General features: G+C 36.0%; 1 protein-coding gene across 4 annotated transcripts in view; it reads left to right on the plus strand.

Annotated features, from left to right (window-relative positions):
* The window catches only part of AKAP6 (A-kinase anchoring protein 6), a 256,922-nt gene that overhangs the window by 224,712 nt on the left and 14,282 nt on the right, over window positions 1-17,928 (plus strand). For all 4 annotated transcript variants that reach the window (XM_088167270.1, XM_088167271.1, XM_088167272.1 and 1 more), the window contains one exon: window positions 5,379-5,594. In XM_088167270.1, coding sequence (XP_088023396.1) covers window positions 5,379-5,594 — 216 coding nt within the window. The remainder of the gene's footprint in view (window positions 1-5,378; window positions 5,595-17,928) is intronic.

Here is a 17,928-nt window from a genome sequence, read left to right on the forward strand (position 1 = left end):
ATGTTACGCAAATGAGCTTATTAGGGCTCTCATCTATTTTATTATTGGTGCCCAATTTAATAGAGGCATTTAAAAAACAATATTTCTGCCTGCGTCCTTGAAATGAAGAAGATACATTGATATAATTGAGAGCAAATGATTGCATGTTGTGCCATTTAATCATGTCATTTTTCAATTGCTGTTTTTTGCACTTCACTGCATAGTTATAGAATATTTAGCTTCAATATAGATTAAGTCACATAGTATGCAACTCAGTAGGTTTCCCATATTAGGTGACATATTCTTTTAACCTTGAAATCAGCAAAAGCACACAGGTTTGGCAGTATTTTTCTAAATAATGACAAGTAATCATTCATTTTCTATCTTTGTCATTTAGCTTTTTTATTTTAAGGAATTACTCTCCTATTAATATTTTTTTGAGAAATTGTTGATTTTCTTTTTCATTCAGAACCAAAAATTCTTCTTTTCACCCTCTGTTGTGCATGAATGCATTACCCTGAGAAGTTCCAACAGGCATTGCCATTTCATAGACAACACTGAAAACTACATTTTACCTAACCTTTACAAGCATTTCCTCTTTTCGTTTTCCTATTTCCTGTTTCTTGTTTCTTTTTATCAATGTATTATTTCTGTTAGTTGTGATACTTAAAAGTTTTACATTATCACTTTTAAAAACTGAAATGCTGCTCTAGACAAAAATCAGGCATAAAAAGGCAAATAAAGGTGCAATAGGAAATTCCCTCCCTCACATACCCACATCTTGAACAAGGAGGAAGAGTAAACCTTTAACAGACCAAGGTTAGACAGACACTTCCTCTTAAATCTGTTCGTTTATCTGTAGCTGAGCTTCTTTTGTCTTCCTAAAGCCAGCCTGTATTGCTCATACATAGAAGCCCAGAAATAGCTCTTATCTCAGTATACCTTGGCATTTCTTCTGGACCTGAAAGCGCAAAGGAAATCCATCTGTTTAAGTTACTGTTACTATCCAACTGTTTTCAAAACTCTGGCCAGCTTTACATGAACATTTAGTCCAGTTGTAGAGTGAAAACAAGAAAATTCAGATCTCATAAAAATGAATTCTCCAAACCATATGTAATAAATGAGGCTATCAAAAGATCTCAATAATCTATGTGGTGAATGTGTGGATTATGTGGATCTAAGGCAACTCAACTAATTATACAATGACTTTTAAACTACTTTTAAGCACAATTAGTCCCACTGAAGTAATCAAAAATCTTAAATAGTTAATATAAAAACCTGGCCAAGATTCTTGATGTAACATGTTTCAGTGGCCAACTTATATATTGTGTGAGAAAACTAACTTCCCACACAGGTCTTTCAGTCATGCAGAGCAGGCAGTGCAGCACAATTCAGGTGCTGATATGCTGCAGGAAAGCTGAGGGATGGAGACTGACTGGGGCTTGAGGAACTATGACATTCCTCAACTTCCCACCTTCCTGTGCCTCTCATATGCTCTGGCACTGCCTAAAGCTGCAGACGTTTCTGGTCATATGCCATTCACTTAGGAGTCACACAGCTAAGCCAAGTACCTTCTGTTCAGATCATGGCCACTTCCATCCCCATAGATAGTGCCATTAGCCCTTGGCTTGGAAGGAGTATTTGATGTCATTTGAATCAGCAGGGGCTTTTCCGGATGATTTAAGTCATGGTATTAACAAGCTGTGAAAGTAGTTTCAGCTAGCCCTTTTTAGCTATGCAGGTGATAACTTCAAAGCACTGAAAGCATATCCAAAGCATGGACAGGAATCCTCAGTATGGGAAGCCATGACCATAAAAACATTCTAATGACTAACACATCAATGTTATGAGGGTATCTGTTGTGAAGCAAATGACTCAGACACAAAGTCAAGTTCATACACAGCTTCTGCAGTTACTGTGTGTACTCAGCCTGCAGCAAAAAAAGTCAAACACATTTATTTAAGTCTCACTGCAAATGGCTTAAGTGGATATGTGTCTCCCACATTTGCAAAGATTTGGACTGCATTTATGTTTACCACAACTCAATGAACACATGATAGTATGAGGGGACAAAACTGAAAGTGTCTGATTTCTTAATCTACACTTCAGCAAATCTTCAGCACACACAGACGACTAAGTGAGCCTAAGTGATGCATCTCAGTGTACAGTTAGATCACATCCTAATTTTTTGAACCTTTGAGTTCCCAGTAGCTTACTATAGCAGCTGTAAACCATAAGGCCCAAGGCTCAATAGAGCTACTCATCATATTTCCTTTTTAAAATTAATTTATTTTTATCAAGCATGAATTATAGCTTCTACATTCACAATGTAGAATGTACCATGCAAATAATTAAAGTAACTGTCATCCTGGAAGCATACTTTGCATGTGCAATTACTGTATTGACAGGTTTTTATACAAGAATGCCATTTTAACAATAGCAAAACTTGGATGGATATGCACCATCACAGTGTATATATCATGTCATGGGATATAGGCAATTATTGTGTCCCTTTAGGACACTGAATACAAGACCCTAATACTGCTTAAATTCATTATTGCTAGTGCTATTATATAGGGCTTAAAGATGTCTTTACATGATTAAGTTCTTGGGGTTTTAAAGTATTGTTTCTGTAGCCAACTGTTTCAATACACTGTTAGATACAAGCACTTCATTCTTCTTCCGTTTAATATTAACCATAATATCATGTAATAAAATTGAAACAAAAGTGCCATAGGCCTAATTGTACTGTCACAGCCATGTAAATCAGAAATAGCTTCAGTAAAGCTACTGTTATTATGCTGGTGTAAAATTGATATAAATTAGAAATGACTTGGATACTGTAGCTCTGCTTTCAGATAACACAATGTAAAGGCCTCACTTAAAGTCCCCTATAATGGCTTATGAATGCAATTCTCCTTACCTCATCATATTCAGAGGCATTGTATCAGAAAAGACCAATAGTTATAAGGGATGACTTAATCAGATAGATCAAGGCAAATTAATGTTATGAGGCCAGATTCTGAGCTATATTAACTTCTATGAAGTTAATGCAGACCTACATAAATTTGGCTGTGATCGGTAGGTAACTCGCTATCACTTCCAAAAAATCTGAATTGCCTAGCTGTTATAAAATGTAAAATAAGACTTTAGATAGGCTTTTTGGTCCAGTTTGGTTGGGTGGTATTTTTCCTGATCTGACATTAAGCTAATGAATAGTATCAGAAAGGAAATGTGCCAGACATGGTAGTTACATCAAGAACTATGAAAGAAACTATTAATGAACTCTAGGAAAATAAATAAGGGCAAATTCAGGAAATGTAAGTGAAAATGCCACTCTAGTATAAATTGAGTAATAAAATTCCTGGTCATATTTTGCCATAAATAGTAGTTTGGGAATTTGTCATTCACCTTATTTAAAATTCAGAAATATTAAAGGTACAGGGTTCTCTCATTACAGAAGTAATAGAATTCTAGCTATTATAGAGTTAGGGTAATTTAAATAGCTATAGAATGCATTATATCAATAAGTGGAACATCTGTATGAAATGTCCACCTGCTACTATACTACTCAGTGTACTTTCCAATCAAATGTAGTTAATCATTTTAAGATGTCTTCTAATGAAGGCTTATTGGGAATAACATTTTGAACACAAATACTTTTAGGCATTAAAACTTCTGCTTTAAATGAGATTGCATTGCCTTGTTTACCCTTGTTGATTAATAAGCAATCTGTTAGGATGGCCCAATTGTGCTAGTGAAAGTAGATTAGTAATTCAGCTATGTTTGTGAGTTTAATCATCATTTTTCTTGAAGGTTTTAAAAGAAATCCCTGTCTTCTGCATATTATCCCTATGCAAAGAAAAGATACATGTTTTTGGGCACATATACCAATCTTTTGGTTCACAACAACTCAGCTTAATATTATTGATCAAGAACAGCAGCAAAATACTCCTTTGAGTTATGAAGTTTCTAATTACAAATTTCAATTTTTAAAGAAACAGTGACACAAAAATCTGGAACTGAAATTCACTTTCTATAGGATGTTTTTGATTTGCTAATAAAATTAAGGAAGGCGATCCTGGTTTTTTATCAGTTAACGCTTCTGGACAGCTTTGAGAGATGCAGTGGATTTTTTTTTTGCTTCTTCTTATTAACTGCAAGTTTAGAGGCAAACACCGTGTCTTCAAAAAGGATGATAGTTCAAATTTTCTCATAGGGTCATGCACTTTGATCTGTGGTGTCCCACAGAGGGAAGCAGATGTTGGCAAGTTACAATTTAAATTATCTGGAAAGCTCTCACAGTCCTGTTAAATTCAGGAGTAGCACAGTCCTATGATAATTATTGAATACTCGAGCCATGCAATGTTATAAAAGTAAAGGATCTCAGAACCTGGGTTGAAGCAGTCATCCTCACATGCATTTCTGCCTTCTGTACCCCAACTTCATGGATATTATTATTGAAATACGTTATGAGTTTAAAAATCCTGGTTTGATATTCAGTCACACTGGAGTATAATCATGTAAAAAAACATGCTTGGAAGCACCCTATGCCATTAACTGCTTCTGGGTGGTAGACCTCGCTCTAGTTCTGGCATGCAGGATGCATTATTTGTTCTGTTGCTCAACAAGATTCTCAGTACAGTTTCTTAGGGTTTTGGTGGAGAACGAACATATCTTGGTCCCCATCAAGTTTCAATATTGGGCTTAGCAATTGACTCCTGTCATCCCATTTACGTCAGACGCATTCTCAGTAGCACTGGACTCAGTATATGGAACCAGAAATGCAGTGAATTGCTCCTTTTCAGGGATGATACAATTGTCACTGTTTTCCTACATTTACTTGAATACGGAACTACCCTGAAAATATTTTATGATAACAAAAAACATCTGTAAACGATTTTATACTCTATTTTCTCCTTCTATAATGTTTCTCCTGTGACAGGGTGGATATGACCCATAATTTCTATAGTTTTTTCTAAAACTATATGTATTCTCATTGCATGACTACAATTTTTCCCTCTTATTTTTCTGTAGAATTTCTGAAGCTGATTACTGTCAGGGTAACTCGTTTCAGATGTGTCCCAGTTGAATGAAAAGAAAGGAAGAAGAAACGAGTCTACACCATAAAACTTTCAGCATTATTGAGACAGTTAGCTATGTATGGCATTTGTTTGAAGAAGACAGAACGTAGTGTTAGTCTGTCTGTGCTATTAAGGTTAAGACTGCATTTATCTGAAAATAAAACACTAAGCCTTGACAGAAGTACGTGAATTTATGGAAGACCTAAAAAAAATACTGCAAGACAGAGATTAGGCACCACTAAATATCAGATAATAATTAATGTTTCCAGTTGCGAAGTATTCCATGCTGACATCTGCTGTTTGTCTGTCCTTCAGTCTCTGTGCTCTGAGATCAAGCAGAGGCGCCGTGGGGTAGCCTCTGTGCTGCGACTATGCCAGCACCTCCTGGATGACCAGGAAACCTGCAACCTAAGTGCAGATCACCAGTCCATGCAGCTGATAATCGTAAACCTTGAGAGAAGGTGGGAAGCCATTGTCATGCAAGCAGTCCACTGGCAAACCAGGCTGCAGAAGCGATCAGAAAAAGACTCGGTGAGTGATGTTTGCTTTAAAAAGTTCTTGTGGGATTTCTTTCTTCACAAGAAGCACTTTTTTCAGCACAAGGAAAACATATCCATCTCTGTTTTCTTCTGACTGAGATGCCATTCCTAGTCTTTACTGTCTATAAGTGAATCTTCAGTTTTTCACACAGCATTCTATGGACATCATTGTTCAGTAATATAAACTCACATATACATACTGTATTTGCTGGATATTTAATCCCATCATATCTGATCCCACCCAGTAAAAATACAATCTTCTCTTGGTGCTAAGTTGCTCAATACCTAACAGAACTGGGCCCAGAGACATATTTTACTGATTGTAAGTATATTTTTGAAAAATAATTTCCTGTGTAACTAAGACTGGTTTTAATTAGCATCCCAGCAGTAGATGTGTCTTTCACATAGAATGCCATGGGTATATGATTAATATACAATCCTCTGTTATTTGAATATAAGTAAAATGTAATAATTTGCTTTTATCTCAGGGAAATGATTCCTAAGAGGCAAAATAGCACTCTGCTTAAACTATCCATTAAGTGCCATGAATTACATTGGTTTTCTACAGCATAAAACTATATTACAAAGCAGGGGGAATAAAATAATCCCTACTGTAACACCATTGACTGTAACGGATGAATTGGCTCAGCATGTTTTGTGCAACTATCACACTGTTGAACTCTGTATGCTGCAGCTACATTGACAGCAATGATTATCCTATGTTGTTCATATACTGAAGAGTCTTGATGAGATCTGGGAACAAGTGATATAATTTTTTAGGTTTATATCAAAGGAAAAATATCTTGACAATCCTTAGCAATTATCTGACTAACAGTGAAATACTACTTTTGAATTTTTTTTTTAAGTTCCTTTACAAAAATAACAGAAGCTATAATTAATTCTCTGATTCAGTTAGGGTCCTACAGTATGAAGATACAGAAGGCATTGTTTAGAAACACTAGTGGTTCCTGAGTGAAAATGCTATTAGTCTAAACAGCCCAAGAAATCGTGAGTTAGTGAGAAGGATACTGTGGATGAGTGAACTGTTGAAGGTAATAATAATGTTGTTTGCCTGCCTTTTTCAAAATTTAAAACACAGAAGTGCTCCTCTGCCAGTTTGGTTTATTGGCTCTTTTGCTTTAGGTATTGACATAGAAATGGGACTCGATGAAAGAAGAGGTTTGAACAGACTGTTAGGACAAGTCAAAAGCAGCTCTGTATGAGGCAGCATGGAAAGAATTCATCTCTGAAAAGCAGATGTAGTGTCAGCATTGGTTTTATAAGCATGGGATTAGTCAACTGGCAACATAAAAGGTGAAGATAATTGAGACTGTGAGAAAATGTTACAGAAATTTCAGTGGAATTAAAGGAAAAAACAGAATTAGTGAGGATCCAGAAAGACGGTTTATGGAAATTGTAGGTAGGAGTTTTAAACAATATATTATGATTGAATTGAGAGGAAGGTCAAGAAATAAAAGAAGACAAATGCCATCTCAACAGTTGCAGAGAATTTTGATGGTAAGGAGTCTGGGAATCAAGAAATGAGAACAGAAATAAAAGAATTTATCAATGAAATAGGCTGGGCAAGTGAATGGGTGAGAAGATAAATATGAGTCTGAGGAATAGAAAAGATTGATAAAGAAAGAAAATATAGTAACAGAGATTTTTAATTCTCATGAGAAATGCTGGTTATGTTTTTGTGATAGTTCCATCTTAGGAATATTTTTAGTCATATTACTAATGTGTTGCAGCAATAGCTCTAATAAATTTGGTTAGTGCTACAGAAAATGTTTAATGATCTGACCAGCAGTAGGAAGAACAGTTGAACTTTGGAGCTTCAGAAATAAGTATGTGCAGTATTTAGGCAACAATCAAACCAAAAAACATCCTTCAGAATCCTGATTATTTTTTTGTTAGAAGCTGAGTATTGTTGGGTCTGTAGCAGCCCAAGAGGGAGTGAACTGGATTCCAACAGTGTTATCTTAAAGGTAAAGTACCACAAATCACCAGTTTGGTTTTTTTTTTAGTAAATGTATATCTCCTTTTTGACTTGGAACAGAAAGAAGATGCATTTGTGAGATATTTTAGAGAGTGCTGACAGAGGTCCAAGTTACTGTAGTGAATGTATATTATCCTCCTTTTTTGTGTGTGGGCAGTTACTGTATGGCAGCTAAATAAACAGTTGTGAGTTAATTAGAGCTTGGTGCTGCTCTTGCAGCAGGAGCGAAGTCTTGTGTTTCTGTTTGGGATTGCAATTGATCAGGAGTTGAGGCATGGTGAGGATATGAATACAGAATCTTGCTTGATATCTAGAGGCTTGGAACTTCACAAGGAACCCACTGCTTTGTTCCCACTTTGCCTGAGTTAGTCTGGAGTTATTTGCTGGGCTGAGCTGACTTTCACTGGCTGAGGGGTATATAATTCTTTCTGCTGAAAAATAGGAGCCATTTAGAGATATCATCATGCCCATCTAATTTTCACTGTGGGCTGTTTTGTTTTGGAACCTCTCATCTTAAGCTGCTTTATAATAATACTTCTTTTAAGTGTGTCAGTATCTACAAATTTCTCTTGCTGATAAAACTATCCATATTCTTAACATTTAAATATGCTCCAGCCACTGCAGGATTCATTTTTCTTCGACTTTCCTTGCCTGAGTTGGCATGTTCTAACCTTCCTTTTCACTCAGTTCCTGTGCAGTCATTTCTTGGGTAGATACCAGAACCATTTCTTCTGCTACCGTATCTCTCTGTATTTGATGGTGTGCCAGTCTTGGCACACAAACTGTATCCCTTGGTAACAAGTCTGTCTTTGTGGTTGCCCACAAAATACTGTAATTTATGAAAACAAATGTGATGTTTTTATAGCCTGATGGCATCTGACTCATTCATGGCATCTGACTTGCTGACAGTAAATAAGATACCCCAGATGATTGTATAGCCTCAGTGCAAGAGTCACTTTCATCTTCTACTGTTTTCTGATTGTGTACTGGTATCTTCCTTTGTCCTCTTTCTGCCCCTTTTTACATTCAGTCACTAATCTGGGCCACTTAAAACATTACAAAGGTACACTGGAATTAGCCACAGAAAACTTCCATGTTTCTTTTGAATTGTCTTAATTTATGGTCTTCAGCAGTTTTTTATTTTGCTCACCTTTTGCAATAGTGGGCACCATAAGTTTACAAACAACATGTTAATAACACGTACTTCATGCTCTTACAGTCGGGTGCTGTCCTTCTCATAAACAAAAAGTTTCATCTAGAATGTGAAATTATCAATAGGAATCACTCCAAAAAGATTAGATTCGGTAGGTTAATCTAGCTATATAGATAGAGGTATTCATAAAATGAAAAAACCTCAGAAAACTGGAAGCAGTCCTAATTTGTTTTAGCAAAAAGGGTTTTTATCTCCCCCATCTGTTTGTTTTGGTGTTTTTGTTGGGCTTTGTTTGTTTGTTTTCGTTTGTTTTTTAATCATGAATTCTTTTCATCCAGATTTATCATTCCATATTTTGCTGATATAATGTTATATATCACCTTAATTTTAACTTCAGGATCACACAGATGCCTTATAGCTCCTCTAACAAGACCGTGCTAGCAATTATCTTAAGGGAACAAGGAGACTGCCTGGCAATTGCAATAGCAAGAGCAACGATCTTCATTTAACTAAACTCAAAATTGCCATCTAAAATTCCTGCTCAACAGCTGGAGAAGCCTTAACTCACTAAGCACTTTCCTTTAGAAGGTATAGTCTACTTGAAAGACTGAAAAGTTAAAAAATAGGTTTGGGACAGACTCAGTCATAGTTGTACCGATAAATTAAGTCAAAGTGCGAATATGTGAGTTGTTTTCTGCAATTTTTTAATAAAATTTTTTGCTCAGCCAGTGGTACACCCAATGCAAATTATGTACTTAACCTCAGCGGATTATTCTGGCTGCTACAGAGGATTCCAATTTGTGTGTGTCTTGCCCAGATCAGGTATGTCTCTGTATAGAAAGCTACAATGAGGTGACTATGGAAATTCACTTTTTTGGGATGGAGAGAGAGAGAAAAAAAAGTGTGGTTCCTAATGGATTTTATTTTAGCTGTAATTCAATATTCCTGCCTTTTTGGTGAGTGGAGAAGCTGCTTTTTCTCCAGAATGCTTATTCATTGAATGCAAAACATACCTGTTTTATGGAGCACACAATTTCTTTTCTTATTCAACAGAGAGGGCTAATTATTGAAGGGACAGTATTACTCATGCATTTAAAATGGAGATGTTGAGCTAAGGCAATTTGAGTTAAGGTGCCCTAATTCTCACATTGGCTGAAAATGTCTGAAATATTCATTTGTCTGATCAGCAAGTTCACTACTATACCTTACGGAAAAAAAATTATTTCTCTTCTTCCTCTGAGTCATCTTATGTGTACCTTACACTGAAAGTCCAGTAGAACCCTCATCTGTATTAGCTTGAAAGTATGCTGTACATCCAGCCACATAATTGAAAATAATAAGGCCACAATAAATGGGATGGCCTTAGGGTATAACACCCAAGGGATTCAATTGGTGTCGCTTTGTATCAATGTCCATGCATCATGGTAATTGAGGTAACATAACCAATTACCACATTTTAATTAGAGTTGTAAGGACTTGGGAAAATCTGCAATGGTGAGACAGCTCACTTGAAAAAAAAAAAGAAAAAGAAAAAAAAAAGGCACTTCTTTCCACAAGCTCGTTTCTTAGGAGTTAAAGAACCTGCTTAAATGGCTGTTCAGGATTTTTCCCAACAACGTCCTGGTTTTCTTCTTTATAATGCATTTGGAAATCAAATTGTTAAAGTATACTATATTGCATCTGATTTGGTATCTTTCTTCTTTTACCCTATTTATCTGTTTCTGTCATGCTTTCTGGGAAAGAAAACAGTTTCTCATAATGTTAGGCATGGTGTCTCCACTTCTCTATATTTACTTCACTGATGCAATATTTTTTCAACCCATAGAATGGTACTTGTTCTAAGCTTAAAAAACACACACAAACCCCCTTGTTTCAGGGGTAAAAAATGAATCTGTCATTGTTCAGTAATTTGCTAGATAGCTTCACTAAACAAAACTTAGTTTCTAAAAGTTTCTTCTTTCATCACAAGCCATCATTTTGTAAGGTGAGTCCTGGCTAAAAGTCTTGCATAAAATTTAGAAGTTCATCAGGAGTGTCTAGCACAGCAAAGTACCAAGAGATTATTAACTTAATTGGATGAGAGGGGCACATTACATGTTGTAACGTGCTGAACACACATTACATGATTTATAGCAAAATGATCTACCCGTGCAAATTATGTAATGACTTATGTTTGAACCTTTATAAATTTATTTATTTTTTTACTATCACAATTTTTGTTTTGATATTGGACCTCTTCCATATACTCTATGACAGTTCTGTCTTGATGGCTTACATTTGCTCACTTTGGTGCTTCCTTAAAAGATTTAATTTTTAAGCAAATGGATATTAGATTTTAAAATTTGTAATATGATGCCCCATCCTCATCTTGAGGTGTGTATGTTTTTGAGCTTCTGGGTTGCATTGCATGTCTGATTTGTGACATGGAGCAATTATCTGTAGGATATAAGTTGTAGTTACACAGATGCTGAAACAAGTCTAGATTTTTCTTGGACTTAATTGAACATAGGTAATACATCCCACATTCTTTCAAGAAATTCTGTGTTTCTCATCATTTTCTTGAGGACCAGCCATAGTTATGAGGACAGTCATCATGGCAGTGCACAGAGTCTGTCTTTTTACCAAAGCTAGTAAAACCCTTCTTGTTGAGCAGATCTTAGTAAAAAAATTGCAGACCCAGTCAGCTTTAGTCAGAATTCAGATAAATGTTTTGTTATATTCTTGAGAGAATCTCCTGAGTGGTCACCTGCAATGGTAGTTTTTTAAAGTGAATAGAAAGAAAAAAAGAAATATATTCTAGTCTTTCAGCAGAGGGCTCTACTCCATCCTCAGAGACTTCAAATCTTCCTGCCACGACTAAAATATAAGGTAACAATCCAAGAGTGAAATATTCCCTGCATTTCACCAATCTGCCATATTATTCACTGTTTCCCTCATCCTGGCAGATATCGTGTTTTGCCATGACTTTGTAAAATGATGGGAAGTTCAAACTCATAACCCGAGCCAAACCAGAAAAATTCTTAGGAATAATCAGTTTTAGAGGGGAAAATAAGTAATATTCAGAGATTGGAAATATGTTTCCAAAGCATGCCGATGCTGAGAGAACTGTCAAACATCATTTAAACAACAGAAATACCTCATTTAAAACTAAAAGCTAAAATGATTAGGTTGAAATTTTTAAGGACAGAGGTCTTCAAAAGAACTCACTTCCTATTTAGGTAGTTAAGTATGGGGTCAGATATTTAATAGTGCTCAGCAGACACTGACTCTCATTGCAATGCATTGTGTTCAAATAACAGGATGAAGTCAGTGTTTTATTTAGGCGCCTAATATCCACCAATCAGAAGTTCATGACTCAGGCTAGGATTGTTTTAAAAATTACATTTAAGAGAAATATTAAAGTCACAAACTTGTGATTTTAAAATTAATTTAATAACTTGTTGCTCTGCATGTCTAATGAATCCAGTTCTGCAAGGAGCAGTATATAATTGAAGCTAATCTTCAGATCCCTTTTCTTCAAAAGTTCTCAAACAAAATAGTTTTTAGAAAAAGAGGAAGAAACCTTATATTCTGACAGACTGCACTGCAGTTTTTCCATCTTACAAGGGCCTTCCATATTGGATGATAAAGCCACAAAACTCATGCCACTATAAAAGTATATTTGCAGGATCTTCAGGAAGTATATCCTAGTCAATATCTCATTGTTCACTATTATACAATATTCTAGGAGCTGCATCAGGCAGGAATACAATTAAAAGCTATTTTAATATACAACGGAAAATGTACCAAATAAAATTATCAGGCATGAGATTTAAAAAATCTAAAGGGAATACTATTTTCTGGAGTGCATAATAAAAATGAAATTTGTTCCTACGGGATGTGGAGGATAGCAAAAACACAGATGACTTCAGTAAGTAATCAGACAAATTAATGGAGAAGACATCAATTAATGCTTATTAAATTCCAACTGTGAAAGTTCACACTGGCTAACTTCTCAAATTTGGGAGGGCAGCTTCTATACCCTGCTATGTGTTTGAGAGTTTTCTAACTTTTCCATAAACATTCACTACTAACCACTGCAGGAGATGGACTCAGCTGAATGGACTGTTGATCTCACCCAAAATGACTGCTGCTATTTGAAAGCACAGGAACTTGCAGATTTGGAGGCCTGCCTGTGCTATATGTACAGTGAAGAAGTTTTACAATATGCCTAGGGGGAGTTTTCATTGTGTTTGGAGGGTTTTTTGCTGTTTATAAAAGCTGGAATGTGGCCATTTAGGTAGTGTGCTTTCACCAGAAGAAAACTTTCAAAAATGTACCTACTTAACAGTTTTCTAAGACATTTCCAGCATAGTTTTTCTGTAAAACATACAGAGATTATAATAAATACATCTATTTAATATTTAAATATGCACATACATTTATGTCTGAGGTACTATAATATACATTAAATAATAAAATGTAAATGATGAGCAATGATGATCTGAATTTCATTTCACCTTACATACAAGATGTTTGTGTCGTTGTATCTCTAATCCACATCCAGGTCTTCATGTTTGGTGTGTGCAGTAATATGTAAATTACCTAGCCAGCTGCGTTAAGCAGTGTTTGTTTATTCTATTTCTTTTGGCATAGCATGCAACTGAATTTGTGCCAAAAATGTGGCTGCTTCAGGGAATACTGTTCGAGCTGAAGGAAGTCTTGAAAGGAAAGCTATATCATAAGTCTTTAGTCTGTGAAACAGTTTAATCAAAAGAAACTGTGTTCATAAAAAAGACCTGTATTAATGTAAAAGAATGAGTTTGTAAAATACAATGAGCAAACAGAATCTTTTTAGGACACTATTTACATTGGCTTTGTAAACAACAATACAATACTAAGAGGCAGTGCCTTTTTTCATGCCTGGGAAGGATGACTGAAGTGGTGACATGTGAAAATGGAAAGTTTAAGAAAAATTATTTTTAAATGGCATATTAATATCCCCTAACACATAGCGGTTAAATGCATTTAAATTTAGAAATCAGTGATGTTTAAATGTTTAAAAATTGCATTAATGATGCGATAGCTATCTACTTACACTTGCAGTCCTTTCAGTCTTCCAGTCTGACACTTCCTTTTTTATCCAGCCAGCTAATTTCCCTTCCTTTGTGAGGAGTAACTGTTTTCACACTAGTGCTTACCCAGCAAGCCTCCTCATTGTTTCATGGGTAATTATCTTCTTGAGCTTCACCTTCTCCAGCGAAGGGAGAAAGACTGGGCCTCCCCACAGCTCTAATGAAAGCTAAGTTTTAGAGATTCACTTTGTGAATAAATGCAGTGTCTGATCTACAAACATAATAAATGAGTTCCTAAACTTTATGGAGTTAAAGCTCATTCAGGAGGTTTACTGGTTTCCTGAACAATTCAGAAAGACACTTTTGTCTAAAAATCCATTTTGATTTTTAAAAGGGGAGGAATACTGTTTCAGTGTGAAACAAAATACAATAAACTGTTCCAAAATTTCTAAGCACTACACAAAAAGTACATGTCAAACATACAGTTTCAGCAAAAACCTGAGCAGCTGTATGAAAGACTTGGAGCTCTATACTGCATATTAAAAACAGTTCTACTGATAACATTAATACTAATAGCCTTGTGCCCCCCAGTTATTACTTTGTAAACTCCTAGTTTTCATTGGACTTTTTGTGCCTTACCAGCACTGAAAATAATCATTGTGGATACACTGACATCTTCAACTTATATTTTGATTTGGGCCCAAGTTTAAGCTGTGTAACATTTAAAATAAACTCACCTGTAAGAGAAGAAAGCTGAATAATGGCAGTATAGTGATTTTGTAACAGTGCATTACTCCCCATTGTAATTTTTTACTCTGTCAAACTAAGACAGCCACGTATAAACCAGTCACAATAGCGAGATATAGTTGTCCACTACTTTGCCTTATTCCAAGTGAATTTCTACAAAGTATGCTTATATCAAATCATTTTGCACGTGACCAAACTAAACTGTGCACATAATACTGGTACTTGGGACACTGCACAGAACCTATTCAATGTACAAGCTTAGATTGGAAATTCCAATCCTTTTTTTCCAGCCAGCTCCAGAGCTGTGTTGACATCTATTATATATATGGAGAGAGAGGTATAAACATCATCACCTACCAGAGAAGGAGAAAAGAAAATAATCTGGAAGTTCAAAGATGAGATGATCTCAGTGAAAGAGCTCTGCCTACCTAGGGACTGCTTATATTTGGAGATTAGGCCAGTGCTTCTATATAGCAACATTTGAAGAGCAGCTTTTCTTAGATATAGGCTGTGTAATGGCAAGGAGCAATTGTGCTGTTGTAGCCTCAAAGTGCTTACCATTGTAATTTTGATTCATTGCCAGAACTCCCTGCCACTTACTGACAACTGTGGTGTTTAGCTTAGCACTTGGAAATCCATAGGTGAGCAGACTGTGCAAGTACTTATAATATGCAGTATTCTTCTAGCCTTTGACTTAACAATACATGCTTATTGACTCCCCTCAAGTCAATATCTCAAATTTACAGATGGTGAATCAATCACTTCAGGAAATGCCAGAACTGAAATTGCAAAGAAATTGCATTGAAAATTTAAATAAGGGGGACAAGGAGTCCATTCTCATTGATAACGTGAATTTGGTGGTTTCTCAACTGATTCAGAAGAAGAAACTGATTATAAGGACAAGTATTTTTCATGCAGTCCTGTTATTCATAAATAATAGATAAAGTCTCCCTTTCCTGTATACTGAAAGAATTTTTATTCAGAAATTGAAGTCTCTCTATTCCAGCTCTTCATGAGAAAACTTTCTTTCTAGGTTTCTCCTAAGGTCAAGCTCCCAAGGGCTTAAGTCCTGCTCTTTCATACCTTATATCATCTATGTTTCTATGGTGATTCTCACTATTCAGAGTTTTTCACAAACCGTCATTTCTGGTGAAAAAGCTCTTTAAAAAGCTGTGATTTTGGTGTCCTGATGTGCCTGCTATAGATTGGAGATGGCTATTGCATCCTACTGAGTCCATTCATAGCATCCACTGAGTTGTTCTGGTTTAACTGAAACTACACTGTTAAAGGAGTTCCAGTTACAATGCAAATAGTACTAAAATGAAAGTATTAATAACAGTATGCAGATCTCTTAACAATTACAAAGAGAATGTATCAAGTGATTTTATTGTGCCACTTTGCTTTGCTGGTACAAATTTATTTATGAGCATCTAAATGCAGAATGCAATTGATTTGGCATTAATATGATGTTCCACAGATTCCCGTTTTTTTCTGGATATTTTATATTCTTAACTATAAGGAAGCCATTTGGGTCAGATTTGGAGACTTTGCATGGATGAACTCCCACCAACATGTGTGGACATGTATCTGAGGTGTAGTTCCAGGATTTGCTCTGAACTATTTGCTCTGAACTATGTGTGCATGGAAACAATATGGGTTTAGATAAAGCCAGGAATGTTTTTCTAAGAGTTTCATAAATGGCTTCTGATGGATTCTTGAACAAAGAAAGTCATATATTTCTCTGAAGTAAAGGTGAGATATGAAATGACATTCAAGGGCAGAAAATCCTGTCATGTAACCTCTTGACAGATGAAAAGAAAGCTACAAAGCAGTAAAAACAACAGTTGGTAAAATATGTCATGTAGCCAAGTTTTCTCATCACAAAAAAAGCCCAAATACACAACTTGGGATATAGGTCTGGGATTGTAAACCTATTTGGATGACCATATTATTCAATCTAAAAATTTTATAGATATTCTTCTTTCTAGTAACATTTAAAGGAATTCTTTAGCGAATAAGAAACATAAATGTTAGAAAGGATATGGTGGCAAAAAAAAAAAAAAAGAGGCAAATGCTTCTGTAGAGGATGGAAAACAGATAATAGGTAGGTCATTAGCAATGATACTTTGTACACAGAGCAGGGACTGAACTTGTTGAGTCTCTGCTTTTGCCTTGATCTGTGATCAAAGTTAATTCCTGGAGGCCTTCTGCTGACAAGGCTCACCTTCTGTTTCAGCCTGGCTTGTACACTCCAGTGCAATGCGTGAGTGGAGTGGGATGGAGAGGCTGGAGCCTTTCACCCTTTTGTCCCTCTGATAAGCAGGCAGCTTACCAAAGGAGTTAGAAGACCCTCATAGGACTCATATGCAGGCACAACTGACCCCAGGATTTCACCTAGCATCAAGTGACAGAGAAATAGCAGAAGAATGCTTAGAGAACGGACAAATTCCCTGACTTCTAAAACACTTCTCCAACTAGAAGGAGTTAATAGTTTTCAGCTGAGCATCCTCTTAAAATGTCACTGCAGTTATTTTACCTGTTGCTTAGAAGATGTGCCCACAAATCTGTTGCTATGATAAAGAAAATTGCCTGTTTTAAAACCTTGATAGGACAATAGTAGTCCTTTAGACTGTTATTTCTGAGCATTATCAGAGAACTTCAAACATCATCATATAGACCTGAGCCTCTGTTGTTCCCAGCTCATACTGAGACCCTTGCAGGTGACATCTGTGACTGCAGAGAGCAGAGGCAAAGTTAGTGTCCTTCCTGTGGTACACAATCTGTGCATACACCCGCCCATGTAGGACCCTGGTGCTACCTGTAAGCATACATGACCCCTAAGAGAGGAGGAGCTGTGCATGTGCAGGATTGGGGCAATAATAATTGTAAAATGCAGTAAGAGATTACCACAGATTTAGATCTTAATTTCTCAGGAGATAAATATGTATCTGCTTTTAATTGCAATTATAACAAATATGTAAATTCATGTATGTTTCTTTCATGATCTGTGATAAAGCATGCTGCTTCCATATATTCTGAGAATATATTAGAATCTCTAGGTCACTTTGGTGTTATGCACAGGGAATATTATGCGTATGCATGTGGTTATGCATATTAAAAATTAGTGTTGGGAAATGGGGATAGTCCTTTTTATGACTGTGATATAGGGAACACCATTTAGAAAATGAGTTTAAGTGACGAAGAGGTGAAGTGGTCCTGTACACATGATTATTTTCCTCAGCAGAAGTACTTGGCATGCTTGCGTTTTACAAAAGACAAAATCATGTTTGTCTTCCTTGAATGTGCATGCATTCCTGGAGGTGGGGGATGGTTTTCTATCCTTTTTCCCTTGGCCCGTAAGTGCAGTTGAGTT

This window comes from Sturnus vulgaris, chromosome 6 (genome assembly GCF_052056855.1).
Source record: "Sturnus vulgaris isolate bStuVul1 chromosome 6, bStuVul1.hap1, whole genome shotgun sequence".
NCBI lineage: Eukaryota > Metazoa > Chordata > Aves > Passeriformes > Sturnidae > Sturnus > Sturnus vulgaris.